Below are 22,259 nucleotides of genomic sequence, written 5' to 3' on the forward strand. Positions count from 1 at the left end.
CGCGCATGGCAAGTCGGTTGCAGGGGCTCCGCATGCCCCGACTGGACTTGAGCCTTATACGCCAACCTTGTGAGGACCGGTTCTCAATGGTCTTGAGACCGTGGCTTTTGAGTAGTGATCACTGAGCAATACTCTTGGATTGGCTTGGGCGTTGGGATCTACAGAGGAAAGAAGGGATTACAAGGCAGGAGATCGCGAAAGGTGGTAACCTCAACTACCTTGAGGGCTTCTTTGGTTAGAATCTGCAAACCTTTATTCTGCTTGATCTTGAGGCAGCTATGGACCTCATTACACAATTGAGTCTAAGACTTGGACTCCCCACTTTTCTTGAGCAGGAGAGGGTCGTTTCTATTAGTTGAAGCAAAGAATGGGGTCCAAGGACTGGGGGCAAATAGGGTCGGTGTCTTGGAGGCTGGAGGCTCATGTTTGACATCAGGTTGTTGCCCCGAATTCCTTTGTGGGGCTCGGGTGCACGACTGACCTAAGGGTGGCTCAAGATGGTACCCTTAGGGAAAACCTTTGAGGACCAGGTCTCGAGGTGCTTGCTTGGTGAGAGAGAAGTGACAGAAGAAGGAGTTGGTTCATGACTCCACCTGAGTCAGGGTCGAGACATAACCTGTAAAGTCGGTGCGCGTGCACCTTTAAAGTTAGCCGTCCGGGTAGCTTGAGGGTCAGCCCGGGTTTACTCAACTGGTTCGACCTTAAGAGGTCGAGACCCACGAGCTTATATCTATGAGGGACCGGGTAGAAGTCCATCTCTCTCAGGGTGAAGCTGTGTGTGGTGAGAGGGAGGACAAATGGTTGACCCTCATGTGCTCGAGCTGACACTGAATTGGCGTTGCCCCGAGCTGTGGGATGCATGGCACATGCAGGGCTTGACCTGAGAAGGCTTAGCTTTGAATGCGAGTTTAAGACAGCACGAAGGTTGCCCCGAGGTGTGGCTCAAGTGGTTAGACCACGAGCTCTTAGGTGTGTGTGTGGGGTGGAGACCTCAAGATTTCGGCCTCCGTGTGCCGAGCCTCCAGGTGTAGAGGTTTGATGCAGTGAAGGAGTTCGAGGGGTAGCCTTGCGGTGACCCTCAGAAGCGATGGCCACTTGATTGCCTTTCGCGATAGTGGATAGGGCAGCCTTCTGGCGTACTCAAACGATATGACTGTCAAGGATCTTGCCAGTAGCAGAGTGGGTCCTGTGTGCAGTAGCAGATGTGCTACCAATACAAGGGCCCTTGATAGAGGCTCCACCAGGGCGAGGAAGTGAAGAGTCAGGTACCTTTAAGTCCCTTCTCGCACCAACCCAAGAAAGGACCTGGGAGCCGAACTGCGAGTCCCGACTCAGAAGGAGTGTAGGGAAGGATGTTTGAACGTATTTTTCAACACCTTAGTCCCTGATTAGGAATAAGTAGGAAGCAGGTCAATAAAGCCTACAAAACAGTGGAAATTCCCGACAGTCTCAAAATGGCCCCATAATTAGTCAAGACTTTATTAGAACTTCAAAAGACTACCTGCCAAGTTTCTTCACGATCAGAAATGTATAAGGCAGTGAACACAAAGAAACAATTTCATAAAATCGTTCTCTAACACCCTGAAATGGACACTGTAACTAGAGCTATACTTTTTGTATGTCAAACAGTTGTGGGACTACCGCCATTGGATCCGACACGGTCGAAAACCCCTATGGGTCAAGTTTCAGCTTAATCTAATACTCCAGGACAAAGTTATGGGCAAAAGACTAAAAGGGGTTGGGCTGCACACTATTCCTGTGCGGCCTCACTACACCAAAACACCAATAAAGGTGGCTGTTTTTATAGTCACGGGCGGTCACTTTCGAAGCCTATAACTCACTTGTTCCAAGTCGGATCGCTCCCAAATTTGATGAGCGTGTTCGTCTCATCGAGACGAACAATTCGATATTCGGTACATCCGATGACGACACTCGAGCAGAGAGAAAAGCTCAATGAAAGTCGCTGATCCGTGAAGGAAGTTGCAGAAAATTCAGCAGCAACACGCCTCATTCCAGATCACGACGCTCGCACACCCGATCCGCACTAAACCAATTGCATTATGTGCGTGAGATCCGAGGCTATCTCTGGTCCAAACCTCGCATACGATGAATGGTTGGATTTCACAGATGAAGGCATCAAAGCTGGTGTAAATTTCGGCCGTCGAATTTCAAGATTCCAGTCAAAAACTCAAGATGACGAAACCTTCATCCGGACACGAATTCAAGCTACGTTCGTTGCAATGTGATCTTGACAGCATGCTCAGTATGATTCACGAAGAAACATCAAGGAACGAGCACAAAATTGATCCAAAGTTTTCAAGATTCATCCAAAATTCAAGTCTCATGATCATGGCTCAAAAATATGATTCATTGCTCGAAGTTGGTATCAAAATGAACGTCATGCCGAGCCCTACAGGAAAACAATAATCTTTCAACCAAACGGGCATCAAAACGACCCCGAGTTAGCCACGGAAGATCATGCAAGTTCTCGAGCAGCAGTAGGGACTGTTTTGAAATTCCACAAATTGTTAGGCAGGGGCAAAACAATCCTTTTGCGCCCATTTCTTCAATTCTAGGTAGTTTTTGGGCGTACACCCACGTTTTACCCTAATTCTATATAAACAAGCAATGCGTCAATGTACAAAGGACGGATTCATTCTTCTTAGATCAAGTAATAAAATTCTTATTTTTGCTTGAGCTTGTGGGTACATCTTGGAGAGAGAGAGGAGAGAGAAGAAAAGGTCTGATACCTTCTGGACAGGTAACTTTCTCTCTCCTCCCCTTTTTCTCACTCCTCCCCTCTTTCTTGTCTCTATCTCTATTTGTCTTCTTCTCATCTTTATCTCTCCTCTCTTCTTCTCATATCTATCCCTATCTCTCTTCTTCTCATCTCTATCTCTTTCTCTCTCTTCTTCTCATCTCTATCTCTTTCTCTCTCTTCTCTTCTGTCACAGTCAGCAAACCCTAACGTCAGCTGGATTTCTCTCTCTTTTTCTTCTGTCATAGTCGGCGGAGCCTAGCGCCATCTGGATCTCACTTTTTTCTTCTGTCACAATGGGCAAAGCCTAACGCCGGTTGGATTTCTCTCTCCTTTTCTTCTGTCACAGTCGGCGAAGCCTAGTGCCGGCTGAATTTCTCTCTCATTTTCTTCTATCACAGTCGACGAAGCCTGGCGCCAGCTGGATCTCTCTTTTCTCTTCTGTCACAGTCAGCGAAGCCTAATGCCCGCTAGATTTCTCTCTCCTTTTCTTTTGTGACAGTCGGCGGCAAAGCCTAGTGCCGGCTGGATTTCTCTCTCATTTTATTTTGTTACAGTCGGCCTAGCGCTGGTTGGATTTTTCTCTCTTTTCCTCTGTCACAATTGGAGAAGCCTAGCGCCGGTTGGGTTTCTTTCACTCTCTTCTGTTGCAGTTGACGAAGCTTAGCACCGGCTCGATCTCTCTCTCTTGCTTCTCTCCCATCACAACTGGCGCAAGCCTAGTTCCGGTTGGTTCTCTTCTTCTGATACAGTCGGTGAAGCCTAGCGTCAATTGCTCTTTCTCTCGCTTCTCTTCTGACACAATCGATGAAGCCTAGCATCGATTGCATTTTCTCTCTCTTCTCCTATCACAGTCGGCGAAGCCTAGCACCGACTGTATTTTCTCTCTCGTCTTTCATACTCTTCTCTTCCTTTCTTCTCCCTCCTTTTTGTTCCCTTCTCTTCTTATTCTTTATTCATAACCTTCATTCTATTATTCGACTAAGAGGGATTGAGGTTAGCCTCTCATGTTAGTTTTGTCGTCTAACCGTAATGTTATTGTGCAAAGATTGCTTGGCCTGCTTTATTGCCACGACAGACTGACCATCGTGCTTAGCTAGTCGGTACTGGTAATGATGTCTAGTAGTAATCCTGTGAGTCGGTCTTAGTTATCGAGCCTGTTTTGCTACCACGTCAGGTCAATTATTTACCAGTTTAGTCACCGCTCTGATCCTCTTGCTCATCCAAATTCTTCTCTGCCCCATCTTGCTTCTCTTATTTTTCTTTTTGAATGTGCATGCTTGTGTACATTCATAAAAGAGAAAAAGGGTGAGGTCTGACCCACCTATTTTATAACCTTTTCCATATGTGTGTGATTGCAGAAAACAAGAAAAATACAAGCCAAAGGAGGCGATTTCGAACCAGTTTTATTACTGGGGGGCTTTCTTCATGATTTAAGAAGGCGTCCACGAGAGCCAGCCCGAGTAAGTCCCGAACCCACCTTAAATTCATCTCTCACCGGTTGGTAACACCTACCCCCGTTCTCGAACGAGGTGCCTAAGAGAGCGATCTCAAAAACGTCCCCGGTCTTCCCTTGAAACCTGAGACGTGTGCCGCCCGATCCTCCAAAAGATCTGGAGGGCGAGATTAAGGCACTTAACCAGCTTGGCGACTCCACTGGGGACTTACTACCTTACTCGGATTGTTCTTGTTTGGCTAGTTCCTTCTTTATCTGCTTTCATTATCTTTTTCACATTTTATTTATGGCTCGAGGGTTCTGTAACCCATTTATCCGGGATTTTCTTATCCCCGTATTCGAGAGTGCCCCTAGGGAACAAGTTCCTTCGGCTTCGTCCCCAACCATTCCCTTGAGCAAAAACCCCTTGTCTAGCTCCTAGGTCTTAACCTAGACCGGCATGAGGCGGGACCTAAATATCCCTCACTCCCCATCTCCTCACTCTGGTGGAAACTCCATCAAAGCACCCTGCATCGGCAACACTTTTGTTGCCCCACACAGCATGCGCCCAGCCATCGGCAAGTCACTTGTCGATCGTGTTCCTGAGGTATGCTAGAAGGCTGCCCAATTTCGTTCTGCAAAAGACAAGCAAGTTGCCATTGCTTCTGTGGGTCGCCATAAGGCTACCCTCCACATTTATGTACCATTGGTCTCTATCCCTAGAGGCTCAATACATCAAGGCAGAAACCCCACAGACGCCCTCTCGCCCTCGACTCGGGCCTTCTCATGACTCAATCCTGCTCTGGCCCACTCCTCCTTCATCGAGCAAGCACCTTCAGCCTTGACACTCAAAGATTTTTTTTCAAGAGTACCATCCTGAACTAGCCCCATCACTTTGGTCGTGTCTCTGAAGCTCATAAGAGAGCTCGGGGCATTGACCTGATGAAAGATCGAGTCCTTCACCCTTCCCGGCCCAAGATGACTCCAGTTCTTGGCCCTCATCCATTGCCGCACCTGATGGAGACAACTCTCTCCTGTGCAAGAAGAGCTGACAAGCCGCGACCTAGATCGCAGTTTTAGCGCGAGGTCCATCAAAACCTCAATGTTAGATGTGATAGAGGTCTACAAATTTTGACTAAGGAGGTGACCACGGCAGTCAAAACAACCTAATTCCTTCTAGCCCCTTCAGACGATGAAGCCTGAAGAAGAGCTCCATGAGCCCTGTATTGTGGTTACTGTTGTAGAAGACGACCCAGCCACTCAGCAGCCATGGTCCCAAGACCGTCGAGAACCAGTCCAAATGTGATCAGCATATAAGAGTTGAGTTCAGTCAGGGCATGCTGGCCCCCGGCTGACTGACCTACCACGTACGACCCGTCAAGTTCGCAAGCCCTCAGTTGCCACTAACATTGACATCCATAGAGAAATGGTCAGCGTAATGGTTGTAAGCGAGCCTGGTGATGTGTAGGAAGAGCGCTTGAACAAGTTTGAGGATATGGTGCACGCCATGATGGAAAAGATCGATCGTATCGACACCGCACACCAGTCGGCTAACCATGAGGTCAATTCCCATCACTCTGATGGTGCACCTCCACGGCAGCCCCCTCCTTCTACCTCACAAGACAATTTTGTCTCTCATCCTGTCTCTTAGACAGACATTGACGCTATGGTCACCCATAGCCTAAAGAACAGACAAATCCCGAGGATACAGGGTGCGACGCCTTATCAAAAGCCATACCCCTCCTATATTGATTAGGTCTCGTTTCCCTCAGATTATAAGAAAGGGAAGTTTCCTTTATTCAACGGAACCACGTCCCCAAACCAACATATTGCCCACTTCCAGGCAGCACTTCGAGAAATAACGGCTGATGGAAAACTTCTTCTCCGACAGTTCGTTGAGACCCTCAATGGCCCAGCATTTCAATGGTATGCCCCGACTTCCTCTAAACTCAGCCCATAAATGAGAGGAGATGGAGAAAGTGTTATATCAACGCTTCTATGAGGTCGAGAGAGAAGTTTAAACCATCGAACTTCTCACCCTGACTCAAGACCTCGATGAGCCCGTGGATCAGTTCATATCAAGATGGAGAAACTTGGCTTTCCGGCATCCTAATCCTATGTCTGAGAAGGAAGCAGTCCAAACTTATGTACGAAATATATGACCTGAGATTGCCCTACATATCGAGGCCTCTAATCTGACCTCCATGTCAGAGTTGATCTCTAAATCAGTTCGCATAGAAAGTTTATCACGCCACCATGGTGGGACACGAGAACCATCTACAAGTTCAGCAAACAACTAGAGCAATGGTAACTCTCGTAATAACACATGGGGCAGCCAGCAGAAAGGGGTAATAAGTGCAATCGTCATGGTCGCCGATTCAAAGAAGGCTCCCTCCCAAACTTTGGACCTCTCTAAAGGGGTAAGCACGACAAAGGTAACACCCCAGGTTGGCAAGCAACAAAGTCGTACAAACGGGTACCCCCACCAGCCAACGTTGATCGGGGTGATTATTTCACCAGGCATAGGAACAAGGTCTATCCCTTCGAGAAGGAGTGGGTCCCTGCGCTGTCCGGTTATTATTGGAACATAATATGATCCAGCGTCCAGAAACCAAGTTCCCTGAGCAACATGGCCTGGACACTCAGGCGAATTATTGTGCTTACCATCGGAGGATTAATCATCCCACATATAACTCCTACACGCTGAAGGATATCATCGAGGCTCTGATTCAGAAGGGTCAGATAAAACTTGAAGACTTAAAGAAGGCCTTCGGGGCATTCGAGGCCTCCCATGCCGTAGTTATCCAAGAGGAAGACAAAATGCCTGATATCTTTTACGCCTTCTTCATTATAATGCATCAGGAAGGCATAATCACACTGAAGCAGGCAAGACAATCCCATCGTCTTGCTAAGGGGACTGAAGATCGTTGGTGCCCGTACGATTAGATAAGAGGCCATTACCTGTCAGAATGCACAAGTTTCCTTGACATATTCGCAAAGAAAATACACGAGTGTCAGGAGTTTTATAACCTCCTCGTAAGTGATTCCCAAGTCATTCCTCTATCGGGACAAGAAGATCTCACAAAGCAGGGCCCTCTTATCAATGACTCAGACTCCGCCGAATCCTTGACTTCCCAGCCATGAATAGTCTACCATGGCCGAAGCAGACTCAAGTCCTTAAGGCGACAAGCGGTTCGCCAAGCTAGAGCTGTTCACAAGCCTAGCGAGACGAATCAAGCATCACCTCATAAAACCGGAAAGAGACGGGCACCAAGGGCTACTCGTTGAAGAAACAAGACCGCTCAACCCACAGTCAAGTAGGAATTTCTCAGGCCCCTTCCTCCACTGCCAACTTTATACTTTATCCCTGTCACGATCCTTCTTCCTTCTTCATCCTATCAAGAAAATGTCTTGTGCCATCTCCCACTAAGCATACGTCCAATGAGGGTGACGACATTAAAAGCACTCCCCAACGGTCTAAGCAAGGGAAAGACTTAAAAGACCCCTTGCACCCATCCAACCCTGGTGATGACGTAAAAAGCTGTCCAGATCTGTCTGATGAGGGGAACGACCCCCACTTTCTAACCCTTTTTCTTCTTTTCCTGCTTCTCATTCTCCCTCTTCTACATTCCCTACAAGTACAACCTTGATATGCCCAGACTCCGAGGCTCTTGACCGAGAATTCGAAGGAATCAATATAAGGAGGACGCAGCGGAAACGATTGAGAAAGACCCTGGCACAAGCAGCAGGATTCCTAACAGTTGTTGATGCCCTGTCAGTTAAAGCCAAGGCAGAGCCACCTTCTTCAAAGAAGCACAAGAAGTCGAAGCCAAAGAAACCCCAGTGGCCCCCTGAGCCCGACTTTGAGCATAGATTAAAGGAGCAAAATTTCTACTCTCAAGGAGCTTGCCACATGATACAAGCCAACGCGAGCCAAACGATGCAAATAGCCACTCAAAGACCATGTGATTCGCATTGGCACACTTCTTGCACTATAATAGTTGAATCTCAAATTCCCTATAATCCCCAAGTCGAACTCCTACAGTCCGAGAAACAATCTCTATTCATCGAAGACCCTTCCATTCCTCAATCCGGGGAAGGTGCAGAGTTTATGATTCACTCTAGACCTCTATCGGAAGCAGAAATGTCAGGATCATGCGTCTCTGCGCTTGAGGTCGATCAAAAAGCCTCTGAGAACAAGGAAAAACTGGCATGAAAAGCTTCTTGAAGCACTATAGGCTTATCGTCCTACTACACGAAATGCTACCGATTCCATTCCTTATTATTTGGTCTGTGGGGTGAAGCAGTTTTACCTCTCAAAATACAAATCCCTTCATTGCAAGTCACTATTCACCAAGGAATAATCGAAGATGAGAGAGTTAAGCTCCGATATCAAGAATTTGATGCACTAGATGGAAAGAGGCTAGAAGCTCAACAGAGCATTGTACTCAACCAAGGGAGAATGAAGAGGGCCTTTGACAAGTCTTTCAAGATCTACACATTCACCCGTGATGATTTAATCCTAATCATCAAGAGACCTATTGTTATGCATAGTCGACGTAAAGGGAAGTTTGCGCCTAAGTGGAAAGGTCCCTTTCTAGTAAAAAAAGTCTCACCCAACGGAGCCCACATGCTGGCACCTCCTGAGGAGATAAAGCAATGCCCCCTATCAATGGACGATACCTAACAAAGTACTATCCATAATGTATATTCAAGAAAAAGAGAACACGAAAAGAAGCAAGATAGTCCAAATAAATTCCGACTTTTTTTATTCCAATAAAAACGAGTTACAAGTTAGAAGCTAAAAGAAGCCCATTGTTTAATTCTGGAATGGGCTAATTATGTCCGAAATGGGCTCATTATGTAAAAAAGCACCCTCTCCATAATCCATTTTTTACAAGGATTTTGTGCTTTATTAGTTTGGAATGTATGATCTCGAGCATGTAAAGCATTAATATGTAAAAGGAAACAAATTTTCTTGAAGAAAAATTTTAGACCGTCGTTTTTATTTTGTGGGACTACTACTTCGAGGGTGCAAATGTACAATTGCTTCCCCCAGCGCACAAACCACTTTTCCTTCTGGGATTACCATAAACCCAAAGAACATATTATGATTCACGCTCATCACACATGCATATATGCACACGCTTATGGGCAAGCACCTTGAGATTGCTAACTTTGCAGATTATACTACTTTTTGTTTTTTTTCTGAAAAGGGCATTAATAATCAAAAAGGTAAAATCAATGAATCTTTTATGAGCAACAATAAATCCTCTCTTGCAACGCTTGAAGTCCTCGGGAAGAAAATTTTACAATTTGTACAGAAATTTACAAACAGATCAAATTAAAGGAAACAAACAGAAAGAATTTAAGTCTAAACAGAGGAATGGGCACGGGCACGGGCACGGGCACGCAATTTGTCAGCTACATAAAGAAGGTGACTGATATTTGCAGAGGGATAATTCTGAAGCAATTTGAGGTTAGAAGTGAAATCACCAGCCAGCAAGCGCCTCCTTATGAGGATCAGCATTGCACAGCATATCCGGAGCAACGTTTCCTGCATAAGCACCATATGTTCACACGTCTCCACAACCAATTAACTACACATTACCAAAACTATTCCATGATTTAGGGTTTGCAAGTTTATCTTTGAGGTATACAATGATCCAATTGACCACATGAAATAGGTAATGGCAATCATCACCATCAAATTAATGCGAAAGGTGGAGACAAAGTGGGACCTCATAAACATGACATGAATTCATTTTTGCATCCCACTGTTTATAACAGTCCAATCCATGATTTCAAGCCGATGACCATCATGACCACATATTTCACGTGATCAACTGGATCATGGCATACTTCCCCTTTTTTGGAACGATGATTTGGGTTTTGTGAGTTTTGCAACAAGTACGATGTATGCTATTTCTAGTTAATCTTAGACACCCAAGAAAAAGGTTTTGCAATATGTATGAGAGATAATATCTCTTGTTACATAACTCACTTACCAATGGACCATCAGGGTCGCTCAAAAGAGTGTCCCAAATATGTAGGCTGTCTGCAAAGTTGAACTCTTGAGTCAAGAGCAGTGTTATCCATCTAAATGCATAGAACTGGGGATTAACCTGCAAAAGCCAAACATAGGGCAGCAATCATTTCAGCGTTAAAATAATTATTTGGAGTTTCCTTCAAAGAGAGTCAACACAGTTTTCAGAAGATGCCATTCGAAGAAATTGACTAGTACTACATGGTTTCTGGTACCTAAATGCAGCATAATGTGAATACCGTATTCAAAACCATAACATCTTTTCAGTAACAACAAAGCATCATCTTTCTTTCAGAAACGCGATTTTCATTTAGATGAGAAACAAGGAACAAGCCCAATAATGAATACTGAAGTGTATCCCTGACCACAATTACTTCCCTCGCAAAGAAATTTGCTTATTAGTTTTAGATTAAGACAACATATCAACATATTCTTAGTCCTATAGTATGATAGCACATGAATAATTTTCAAAAGAAACTATCAAGAATGAATGGCAATAAGAACAAAGTACATACTGTCAGAGCTCAAAGCCTACCTGATCTTAATGAGGCTGCACTCGTGTAGCTCTCCTCCATGCACCAAGTTTACCATGTTGCCTATTCTAGTGTGGCTTGAGTCTACTAACTCTTTGATCATACAAGCAAATAGAGGGATAAAAGGAAGCAGATCCAAGTGGCATATAAATATTGTGTATCTGACAAGGATTTCAGAAAATTTCCCTTCATTCATTTTTCATCCCAAGATTGAAGTACTCCACACTAACTTCTACCAAAGGAATTTTTAAAGCTGGTCAAGAGTCTTCTAGAATTCTGTATCCTAGATTTTTGTTTTTTAGGGCTTTGAGATCCTTCCGTATAAAATTTTTAGAGAACCTTCCACATGCCTCTAGAGCTTTCAAAATGCTTAATATAGTGCTAGTATATACATTGCTAGTACAGGGCATTTCAAGGCAGATAATAGTGCTTGTAGGCTCTACTCATTAAAATTTTATCTAATGGTTTAAAGGATATACTCTGACCTGAACCCATAGAGAAAAAGCATAGACCTTAAGTTCATGAAAACTACCGATTTAATAGGTCTAGCATAACATGTCACAATCTCCCCGATCTCATTCAATGGACCCCAGGAAACACTCAAAACCCTGATTCCCATCAAAATCTCGATTCAAAGGTCCATGTGCCAGAATCCACATTGGGTGAAACATGCTCTCTCAATCTCTCATCAGCATAAACCATTGACCCACATTCCGGATCCTCCAATCAAAGAAGGCTTAGCAGGTCATCCATTTCAACAACCACATTGTACCAACTTCATCCTCAAAAACCAGTTCTTAAGATTAGGAAATCATTGTCCAGGTGGATCATCACCATCTCGTAGCTCATTACCATAACAGTTATCAAGCCCAAATGAATCCTGCTGCCATCCTATGCCACAAATCAAATTACTCTACCAGTTTCACCATCCGTCACACTTTGACCATTCAAACTAATCCTCATGGAAAAAAAAATAGGGAGACCTCAGCCCAGGCAGTTTTAGTGATGCTATACAGAATAACTGCCCTGACATGCAAACCACTCTGATTGAGAATACCTAATGCAAAGAGAGCCAATCTCTCCTGGGATGTTGTCCAATTTACTGAAAGGGCAGTTTTCTCAATGATAATAGATGGCTTAGGAGGTTTGCAGTAATATGGAGGTTGCATGTATGTAAAAACCTGTGATTTGCAATCCCCCATTAGTATCATTAGCATCACTAATCATGCAACAAATGAAACTAACTTGCTTAAATTGCTAGGGAGTCCAACCATGGTTACAACTAATGGATATTAATAAGAATCTCAATTTGCTATGGTAGAGTTTATATTGTGCTTATGAAGCACGTTTGTCTAGAACAGATAATTCAAGAAATTTCAGAAAGGAAAGTAGCATTTTTGGTCAAAGGTACTGAACCATAATACTGTACATTGTTCCTCAGGAAAACTTGAGTATAATCCATAACGTTCTCAGTCATGTTCTGCTTGTAGCTGGACATGTATCTGATGTTTCCAAGGAACCCAACCACACTGCCCTAACACCCACACCCACCCTCTCCCTTCTTTTGCTGTGAAGGAAGGCTCCCCTCAAGTATTTCACCAAATAAGGAATATTTACAGTAACTTTTAAAATGCAAAACACAAGGCAAAAACCACAATACAGGTATGATAACGTGATATACTTTCCCATGAGTTATACATCTCAAATGGCAGACAATATTTGCACCAAAAGTCAACAACTTGACAATATGCTAATAATGTTTTCATGTCACACAATATACATAAAATAGAAACATAATTCTTTTTTCTCATATAGAAGATAGTTTTAACAGGTACTATATCACAATGAACCTCGTTTTTAATCCAAGAATCAAAAACATATCACCTCGTAAAGTGGTCATAGTTAAAAGGAAAAGGCTTTATGACCCTCAATGGCAGGTATTAATCGGTAGGGTTTCTATGAAAAAAAGACCATGAGATGCTTGTTCTTAACACTGCACCCATCCAATTTCTGATTATTAAAGAATTATGTATCCATATATGCGCTAGAACCACTCGGAGGGACACTTCCTAATTCTGTCCCCACACTGGAATCCTCTGCTATTTCAAAAAATCATTCTTTTAAACAATATTGGTGTCTGAATACCAATATCTAGATTCTTCAATAGGGATGAACAACAAGCAATAGAATTTAGTAATAGAGAGAAATTCCGAGAAACAATCCTTAGACCAAGTAACCGGCATAAGAGAAGACCCGAGACCACCAGGGCAAAAGGCAAGCTCTTACCAGTCCCATCTTTGATCCCTGAAAACAGACAGTGGAAAAGAACAGTACCCTTCCCATCCCATCTGGGAAATGAACACAACCTCCAACCATTACCCTGTTGTAGGCTTCCATGAACCTTATAGACCTTATGTATATCCAATCGATTACAACCCTTCATCCTTCTGCAGTTAAACCCACAGTTTACCCCCGACTTACCCATTGTAACCATACACCATTATACGAGACAACCATACCAACCCTTTTGCAATCACCCCAAAAGGAGTCACCCCTAGTGTAACATGGACACTGACTCAAGTGTTGTGTCTACAAATGTCAAAGATGTCCAGTACTTTAGCCTAAAAAAACCAATACCGCTAGAAACACCCGTATCATTATTATTTATAAATAAATATTATATTCTTAGTATATATATAATTTTTATATCTATGCCACATAAGTAGTAGATTGGGAGGTGGTTGAGCAAGAGGACAATGGGCCAAAATGCTTGAGATCGAACCCTACCATAAGCCCATCATCCATATTTTTTAATTGTTTTCTATATGCCCAGGCATCATCAAGTGTCGAAACACCACACCAGCAAAAGGATGACGTCGCGGTAACACTGGTCACTACACAGAATGCTTATTTCAGACAAAGGCAACAAAGTAAACCCAAATCCCCTTGAAAAGCCAAATCAAGGAACCCCAAAACCTAAGACCACATACTCCAGGTTAGAGCACCCCAAGGGTTTGTGCATCCAAAGTGATGCTCAACAACTATGATGGTCTTACCTACATTAACAACAGTGACCATATTGTTAGAGAATTGGAGCAGCTTAGGTGGCACTACTTGGCAGCTAACACACCTAGAGATGCTGGAAGAAGGTGGAAGAAGATAAAAAAATGGACTAAAAGGTGATGGAAGAGCTAGAAATATCTTTTTTATTCTTGGGGGCAAGCTATATGCTCTGTGTTAGAAAGAGGAGATTCCATTTCAAAGGCGTGTCACTAAATCTCCAAAAATAAGGCCCTTATACATGCACATGGCAACCCACCCCATGCATGGAATTTTGAGGTCTTCAAGGAAATTGAACCCATGTGGGGCATTTATGAATATTCATTGGAGCTCATTCACAAAAGATGGGCTGGAAAATGCAGGGCTGTTGATTCAAACATCAACCCATTTGAAATCCCCATAAAACAGCTCATTAAGACAACGATAGAAGATAGCTTACACCTCGAGATAGAAGATAGCTCATACCAGTTTTTCTTGAAAACAAACCATAGTTACCCGAAGTGATTCAGAAACCAAATTGATTTTGAGATCGGAAGCGTGGAAACGCCGCAGGCTGAAAGATTCCTGTTTTTAGAATCGACATCACACAAAAGCAATCATAGGGGACGAGATTCCTATTTTTAGGCATTGAGATTCGACCAAAATAGAATTGAAATCCCTACATAAATAGAATCGAGATTCCTAGCTCTTTAGAATTGAGTTTCAAACTTAGTTGGAATCGACCAATATGGAATCAATATTCCTTCATTTGGGGAATCGAGATTCCGACACCTTTGGAATCGAGAGGGAACTAAGAGGAAAACAATACATGTCTCAATGTCATTTATTGACCAACATGCCATACATGCACATCTACACTATTTGTATTACATTATTTCTAACATTTGGAGCTGCAATCTACATTTGGAGTTGCAATCTACATTTGGAGTTGTAATCTCTCCATGGGATTAATACAATGCATACTTAACGAATTAAGAAGAGAACATGGACCACCACTTTGGTTTCTATTGCTCATTTCATGCCAAAAAAGATGACTACATCTTGTAGCTTGAGATTGAGTAGCTAGCTCGAGTAGTTTGATTCCTTGAAAACTTCTAAACTCACTGCTCAGAAAAAGGGGAAAAGAAAAAAAAAAATGACAGCTGGGGGGAGGAGAGTGTTAGAATTCTAGTAAATGTGGAAACCAGTGTTTCAAAAAACGCTACGCAGCACCTAAGCGGTCGGGGGGGTCCAGACCACCAGTAGAAAGAAAAATGTCTCTATAGTCCAATAATATAAGTATAATTGTATAATACATAAGAGTTAGGAACTTAGGGCACATCAAATGTATAATACACAAGTCCACATAGCACACACTCCTCCATACTCCATAAATCAAAATGTTTCACTAACTTTGATTGCTCAATCTCCTAACTTCCACGTCTAAGATGTTTCTAAGGACTCAAAATCTTATAAAAACCCTCTAATAGATTTATAAAACATCCAAAACTAAATCTAATATCAATGGGTGGTGCTTAGATCAATTTCTCGTAATTTTGAGAAACCCTTTGATCTTATGGAAATCACCAAAAACTAGTTTTTTTGGGGTTTTTCTCTATCTAAAATTGGCTCTAATGGGGTTTAGGTTTCAAATGAACATAAAACCCACAATTTTGCCCCTAGATCAAAAAATGCCCTCAACAAGGGGCATTTCTGCCCTTGAGCGAGGCGCATGCCCTCAAGGACCGCCCAGGGTTGGGCGCTGAGCACCCACCTAAGCGGGTTCCCAGGAACAGCTTGCCTAATTTGGCTGCCTAGGCCTGGGCAATGGTCCAAGCCTTTTGGACTGCCTAGAAGCTGAGCGGTCTGCTTTTTAAAACAATGGTGGAAACTAGTTCCAACAAGAAAAGAATCGAGATTCACGAATTGCAAAATCGGGAATCAATAAATGTTGGAAAGGAGATTCTATAAGTGTTAGGATCGAGATTTTGAAAATAAGGAATCAATATTCTAAACTTCACGAAAATGGGTTCCGTGAATATTCCTTATCGGAATTGTGAAATCAGGGTTCCCAAATGGAATTGCGACCTTCGGTGAGGATTCAAGTAATTATAAAACACAGCAAAACCTCAATGAAAAGTGTGTGATTGTGAAAAATCACAAAGAAAGCATACGAAGAAAACGACAACTGATAGATCTCACCATGAAAACTAGGGAACAACCATATCTCATCAATTTGCATATGAAATCAGGATGCTCCAAGGTACAATCTAGATGGGTGCCTATTGGCAATATCTCTAGAGATGATTGGAGATATGTGGACAGAGGCAGAAACTCACACCAAAAACCTAGAAACGCACCAAATTAAAATTTAAATTTCATTCCAACCAAATTCAATTCAAATTTCGAAATCTCCCACATATCCAGCCCGTCATCCTGCATTGATTTCCAATCAACACTCTATAACTCACACTCCCAATCCTCAACAGTTGGCACTAAACCGGATCCTAATCATCACGTCGCACCATTCTCAAGACTCAAGACAACCATTGGTCGACCACCGTAATCCGAACAGCCATCACAACTGTCCAGCTATTCTCTTCACATGGGCAAGAAAATGACCACATATCTCGTGGGACATGAAAATGGTAAATATAGAGTGCAGACTATTCTAGAATTTCAATTATTTTTGGAGTTTCAGGCAATTTTCTGTACTTTCAAGAAGGGACTGGTTTGGTTTTTATTTTCTTTCTATTGGGCATTTTGTTGTGCTTGGTGTTGGATGGGAAGGAGAATAAAATGGGTCCCTCTGTTACAGTTGCAAGACAATTAAAGGTAGTTCCAAGTCTCTTGTGCCTAGAGTTGGATCCCTTTGATGTCGTGCCTTTGAGAGTGTAAAGAACCTACACAGAGCAGATTCTAGTGCAATTGAACACTTTGCATTGGGCTCTCCTTCAAGGTATATATATTGCCCCGATCTGCCAAAGGGATATGTCAAGATAGAGCATTAGGGAAGAAGGTGTGGAGGTAGAAGGTTCTAGTGGCCTCCACTAGGTTGCAGAAAATGGCTGCTTAAGGTTTCTCATCATAGAGATGCGAAGTAACTGCTTGCGTTGCTCCATGGTCAGTTTAAATAATGTGAAAGTATTTTTGACAAAGATTAGGTAGGGGATCTCTTGAGGAATCATGACCCTACTCTCCATAGACGGTTCAGAATCAGCCACCTCTGATCAAGTGGCTGACAGGTGCTAGTGCAATGTAATGATGAGGAGCCAGGGGGTTGACCTTCCTCTCTCCCGACGAGAGAGGCAGATGGAAGGAAACATCAGGGGTTTCTTGGGCCTGGTCAATTGAGTGGAGGACGAAGCTGGGTAAGAGGGCAGCACTAGTTAAAATTATAGTTGCTGGAAACATTATGGGGCGGTTAAGAAACAACATACCCATATAATAAGTGTAGCAGAAATGAGGATGTTGAGGCGGATGAGTGGCAAGATAAAGGGTTCAAATTCAATATGAATACATTCAGAATATTTTAAGAGTGGCACCAATAGGTGTTAAGATGAGAGAAAGTAAACTCAGGTGGGTTTTCCATGTATAGCACAGACCCAGTACAGCACCTGTTAGGAGGTGTGAGTTAGTTACCTATTAGGAGGTGTGAGTTAGTTCAAGTGAAGGCTTAAAAAGGACATGGATAGGCCCAAAAGGACATGGTTGGAAGTAGTGAGACATGGGAACTTATGGCCTCACTGAGGGTATGGCCCTTAATAAAGCAGAATGACGAAGCAAGTTTCATGTAGCCAACCCCAATTAGTTAGAAAAAGGCTTTTGCAATGATGATCCTCAGGAGGGCCGTGACCTCAACTGCAATGGAGTCAACACGACCATTAACCAATAGATTTCAAGGAGCAAAATAGGGTATCCATCTTTGTCTCTGAAAATTCCACAAATACCTGTAGGGCAAGGTTACTCAGGGACCTTGTGACTTTTGGAGACAAGCGAGGAATTTGCAAGGGCCTTAAGTTTAACAAAGCTTGTGAGTTTTGGAGGATCTGGTGGCTTTATTGTTGAACAGATTGAAGTCTCTTCGCTCCAAACATTACCCATACTTTCATTCGGTCCTTTAATGTGTTGGGATAGACTCCTTTCCATTGAATTCTATTCCAAACCACACTCTGCGGAATGCCAAAGGAAGAGAGACCTTGGCCATGGTGGGGATTTGAAAGCTTGGAATAGATGAGGGATAGACTTGAGTGTTCCCCATGTCCATTAAAAAACTTGTAATAATTTTTCCCACAGGCCCCAAGCCACGTCACAATGGGATTGGCATGCCCCTCATTTGTAGTTGGTCCACTGTGAGGGTCCTCTTGGATATGAGGATCCGATTGAAAACTTGGATTTTTGGAGAAATTGAACTAAGCCAGCCTCTGTTAGTGAGGGAGGAGAAAGAGAGTAGGTTGGTGGTTTATGGAGCTTGTGATAGAACGAAGAGACCATGAACTTACTGGATGGGGAATGCATCCAAATCAATCTGTCGTCACCTCCCTGGAGGAATGTTAATTACAGGAGGAAGGAGAGGGATCCAAAGTCAGAAAGTTCATCGACTAACCTTCTGAAGCTTGGCACCGAATTCAAAATGGTCCAAATGGTCCAGAGCCAAGAGGAGGAACAAGTTATAGAGGCGATCTTTTGGAGTGGAATTACTAAACCACAGGTCAATCTAGAATTCGAATCCATTGCCTGCCCTAACCCTAAAGCAATATTAGCCAAGAAAAGGTGGAAGCTAGTAAGCATACAGCGCAGCACCCCAAAGCACTAACCATTTGAGATTCCACTTGGCAACCAGCCTAGTGCTTCACAATGGTACTTGTGTAGAATTACTTCTTGCCATATATGGTTCTCGAGTGGCAAATCGCTACCATCATTTTCCGAAAGGGCCATGTTACATCTTCTAACGCAATGAAATGCCCAGACCTCCCTCTTGTTTTGGGTAGATAAACCAAACCCAAGCAATAAGGTGGTATTTTGTGTTCCCCCAGCTCCAGACCATAGGAAATTCCTCATTAATCTCTCATGTCAAGCCATAATGCGGCCGACATTTGAAAAAGAGACATCAAGTGAATTGGAAGATTTGAGAGGGTTGCCTTAAAGTAAGTTGACCAGCCATTCAAAGGAATCTACCTTTCCTCATAGTTAGTTTGCCATCAAATTTTTGGTAATGGGGTCCCAGAGCTGTCTCTTTAATTGACCAATATAGAGGGGCAAACCTAGGTATTTGGAGGGAAGCTACTCTACCCAACACCCCAAACAATTTGCAAGGTCAAGGATCACCAAGGGATCAATTGCTACACCATCATTTCAGATTTGTCCATGTCGATCTTGATCCTTGTAACTAATTCAAAACAATTTTAGGTATAGATACAGTGTGTCAACTTCTTGTTGGGTACCATCAAAAAAGACCAAGGTGTTGTTAGCGTATTGGAGGTGTGAGATCATTGGGGGTCAGCCAATTCTAAAACACAAAAGCCCTTGCTGGGACAATCTTTTGATGGATCTGCTGAAGACTTCAAATACTATAACAAACAAAAAAGATTTGAGGCAATCGTGTTGTCGTGAGCCCCTTGAAGAGGGGAAGTAGCCTTCAGGGGAGCCATTAGTAAGGATAGAGAAAAAGGGGTTAGAGATGCACCCGCGCATCCAAGTTCTCAATTTTTATCTGAAGCCCATTTTCCAAAGGATCTCGTCAGAAAGTGCCCAATCAACATGGTCGTAGGTTTTTTTCCCCAATCGAGTTTGATGACAACCCTTAAGGTTTTTAAAAGATACATGGAACAAACACATTCAAGGGCAACAAGCGCCACATCAAGAATCTAGATATCTTTGATGAAGGGCCCTTGGGGTGAGATGACCCAACAGAGAACCTTTATGAGGCAAGAGGCTCGAACATTTAATAGGATATTATAGGAGCTATTGAGCAGGGTTATGGGTCTAAGTCATTAAGGTCCATGCTGCCTTCAGTTTTTGGAAGGAGGATGATGAAGGTTGAGGTCACGGTCTTATGGATCATTCCTTTGTGGTAGAATTCATGTAAGAACAAGAGGATATTTAGGCGTTCATCAAGTCCCTGAAAGATTAAAAAGGGCCATCGCGTAACCGTCCAGACCCGGGGCTTTGTCCTGGCCGAGTCCTTGATGGCCCTAATGATCTCTTCTTTTGAAAAAGAGATGTTCCAACCATGCAGCCTTGTCATTTGGGATGGAGAGAAAGGAGAGATTGGTCATTCTCAACTTGCCATGCGTACATTGAGTACAGGTTCTGGAGAAAACCTATGATCTCAGTGTCCACGTCTTGCAGTTGGTCATGCAAATGCAGGCCTACTTTGATTTGGGTAATTATCTCGCTTCTACAATTTGTTCTTTTGAGTAAAATGGTATTGTTTTGGTCCCTATTTTCAACCATTTGACTCCAGAGCATTGGTACTAAAATATCTCTTTTAAAGAACTAACCGGCACTCAAGTTTAGCCCTGATTCTCCAGTTTCTTTCCTCCGAGTTTAGGTTTCTGCTTTCTTCAATGGAGTCCAAAACTTATAGGGTTTCAAGAAGGGTTCCTTTCGTGCTTTGAAAGTTTCCAAGAAGTTGCTTTCTCCATTCTCTAAAAGAGATTTTTAGCAGTTGTAGTTTCTTCGTAGCCGGTAGCCAGCCAACCTTGAACTTGTAGTTTCTTTCGTGTTGAAAATGGGCTAATTTCCACTCTTCATCATGGCTCAATAAATTTAATGGATATGTTTTAGGTCTTCATATATAATAAAAATAAATTATCAATAACATCCACTAAATGTTGTCCACTATTTTTTTATTACTTTATATGGTGCTCCCAAACTAGGAACTTATAGTAAGGTGGTCGATCCAGATACAAGAAGGTATATATCATAACTGCGTTTTCCAAATAATAAGGAACAAAGAAAACACTCTGTTAGGAACCATTAAAAACATAACAAAAGAAGGAGATGCATATTTAACAAAAGTAGTCACCACAAGATTTTCACTAAACAGATGATAAATAGAAACCATATCCCATATTATGTAAAAGACAATGAACAGCAGACACAGTGAGACTGAAATAACCATATCGTAATGCTTGAAAAGTGAAAACAACCATCATGCAAAATTGATCCAGCCACAAGTTATATTTGCAAAATTTTAAGCCAACATACTTTTGTAGTGACCTCCAAATGACGCCAAAGCTCCTCATCATGTTCCCTTAAAAGCTGTGATAGCTTAGTAATCGTGGAACGGATGCCAACAACGCTATTATCAAGTTGTTGACAAAAATGGTCCCTAAATCCACTCAACAACTCAACAAAGCAAAAGAATGCATCCGCTTCTGCATGAGCCTGCATTATAAATGGCAAATAATGACAATGATGCAATAGAATAAGCAGGTGTGACTTTTGAAATGCAAATGTGCAAACAGTTTGGCTATAATACAATCAGTGTAAGTCATGTAATTTAGGAACACAAACTGCCCATCAGCATGCATCAAACATCAATAGAAGGTTGTCGACACAATCTACTAAAAATGCGAAGAAATCTGGTATAACATCTTCAGTTCGCTTCTAGATTAGAGGTATAACTCAGCCAAAATGGAAATGCTCTTCAAAAGTCAATAGTCCAGATTTAGTAGCTACAATTAAGTCACATGAATAGAATTAGAATTAAGAACTAAACCATAGATCCAAAGGAGAAAGCAAGAAGAGGAAACATCTGGCACACTGGAAATTCATTGTTTCATTCAACTTAGGTTTTGATAAACCACTCCACCGCTCAATGTGTTGTTATACATGCTCGACAAAAACGAGAAGAAAACATAGGTGCAAATGGGAAATTTTGGATTTCACTCCACTTAGGTTTCCTTATCCCACTCCCCCATTTAATGCGTTTGTATACATCTTGGTTATGACATTTTAGTCATTGGGCTATGTAATATGCCTCAAAGATTAAGAACCGATTTAAGTGCGTTGACGATGACTTTGCTAATCACCTTGCTGATGACATTGCAAAGGCAAATAGGTCTAGGATCGGCCATAGAAGGGATCCTAAGCCCCATTCAAGGTACTTTCCTCCAAAACCAAAGGAACTTTAACCAAACCTTTATTGGCTACAAATTCATACATAGTATGGCTCAAAAGAAAAAGAAAGCATCTTTTGGAGGAAAGCACACCACTGCGATTACACAAGCGCACCACTCGCGAGATCACGAAGACCACACCACTGCAAACTCACCACTAACACAACCACCACACCACCTCGTATCAGGAGCACACCACTCGATCACATCACGACCATCACCACGAACAAGGGCGCATCACCACACAAACACATGAGCTCAAACCAGAAACACATCACCACGAATCACACAAAACAGCATACCAACTCAAACCAGCACACCA

General features: G+C 42.7%; 1 protein-coding gene across 2 annotated transcripts in view; it reads right to left on the minus strand.

Moving 5' to 3' along the window:
• Positions 1–9,444: 9,444 nt before the first annotated feature.
• Positions 9,445–22,259, minus strand: part of LOC18440117 (Ypt/Rab-GAP domain of gyp1p superfamily protein) — a 33,570-nt gene continuing 20,755 nt past the window's right edge. For both annotated transcript variants that reach the window (XM_020670893.2, XM_006850269.4), the window contains 3 exons: positions 21,024–21,203; positions 10,202–10,318; positions 9,445–9,750 (listed from right to left, as the gene is read on the minus strand). In XM_020670893.2, the coding sequence (XP_020526552.1) occupies positions 9,568–9,750; positions 10,202–10,318; positions 21,024–21,203 (480 nt within the window). In that variant the 3' untranslated portion in view covers positions 9,445–9,567. The remainder of the gene's footprint in view (positions 9,751–10,201; positions 10,319–21,023; positions 21,204–22,259) is intronic.

This window comes from Amborella trichopoda, chromosome 6 (genome assembly GCF_054954075.1).
Source record: "Amborella trichopoda isolate Santa Cruz 75 chromosome 6, AtrichopodaSantaCruz75HAP2 v2.0, whole genome shotgun sequence".
Lineage (NCBI taxonomy): Eukaryota > Viridiplantae > Streptophyta > Magnoliopsida > Amborellales > Amborellaceae > Amborella > Amborella trichopoda.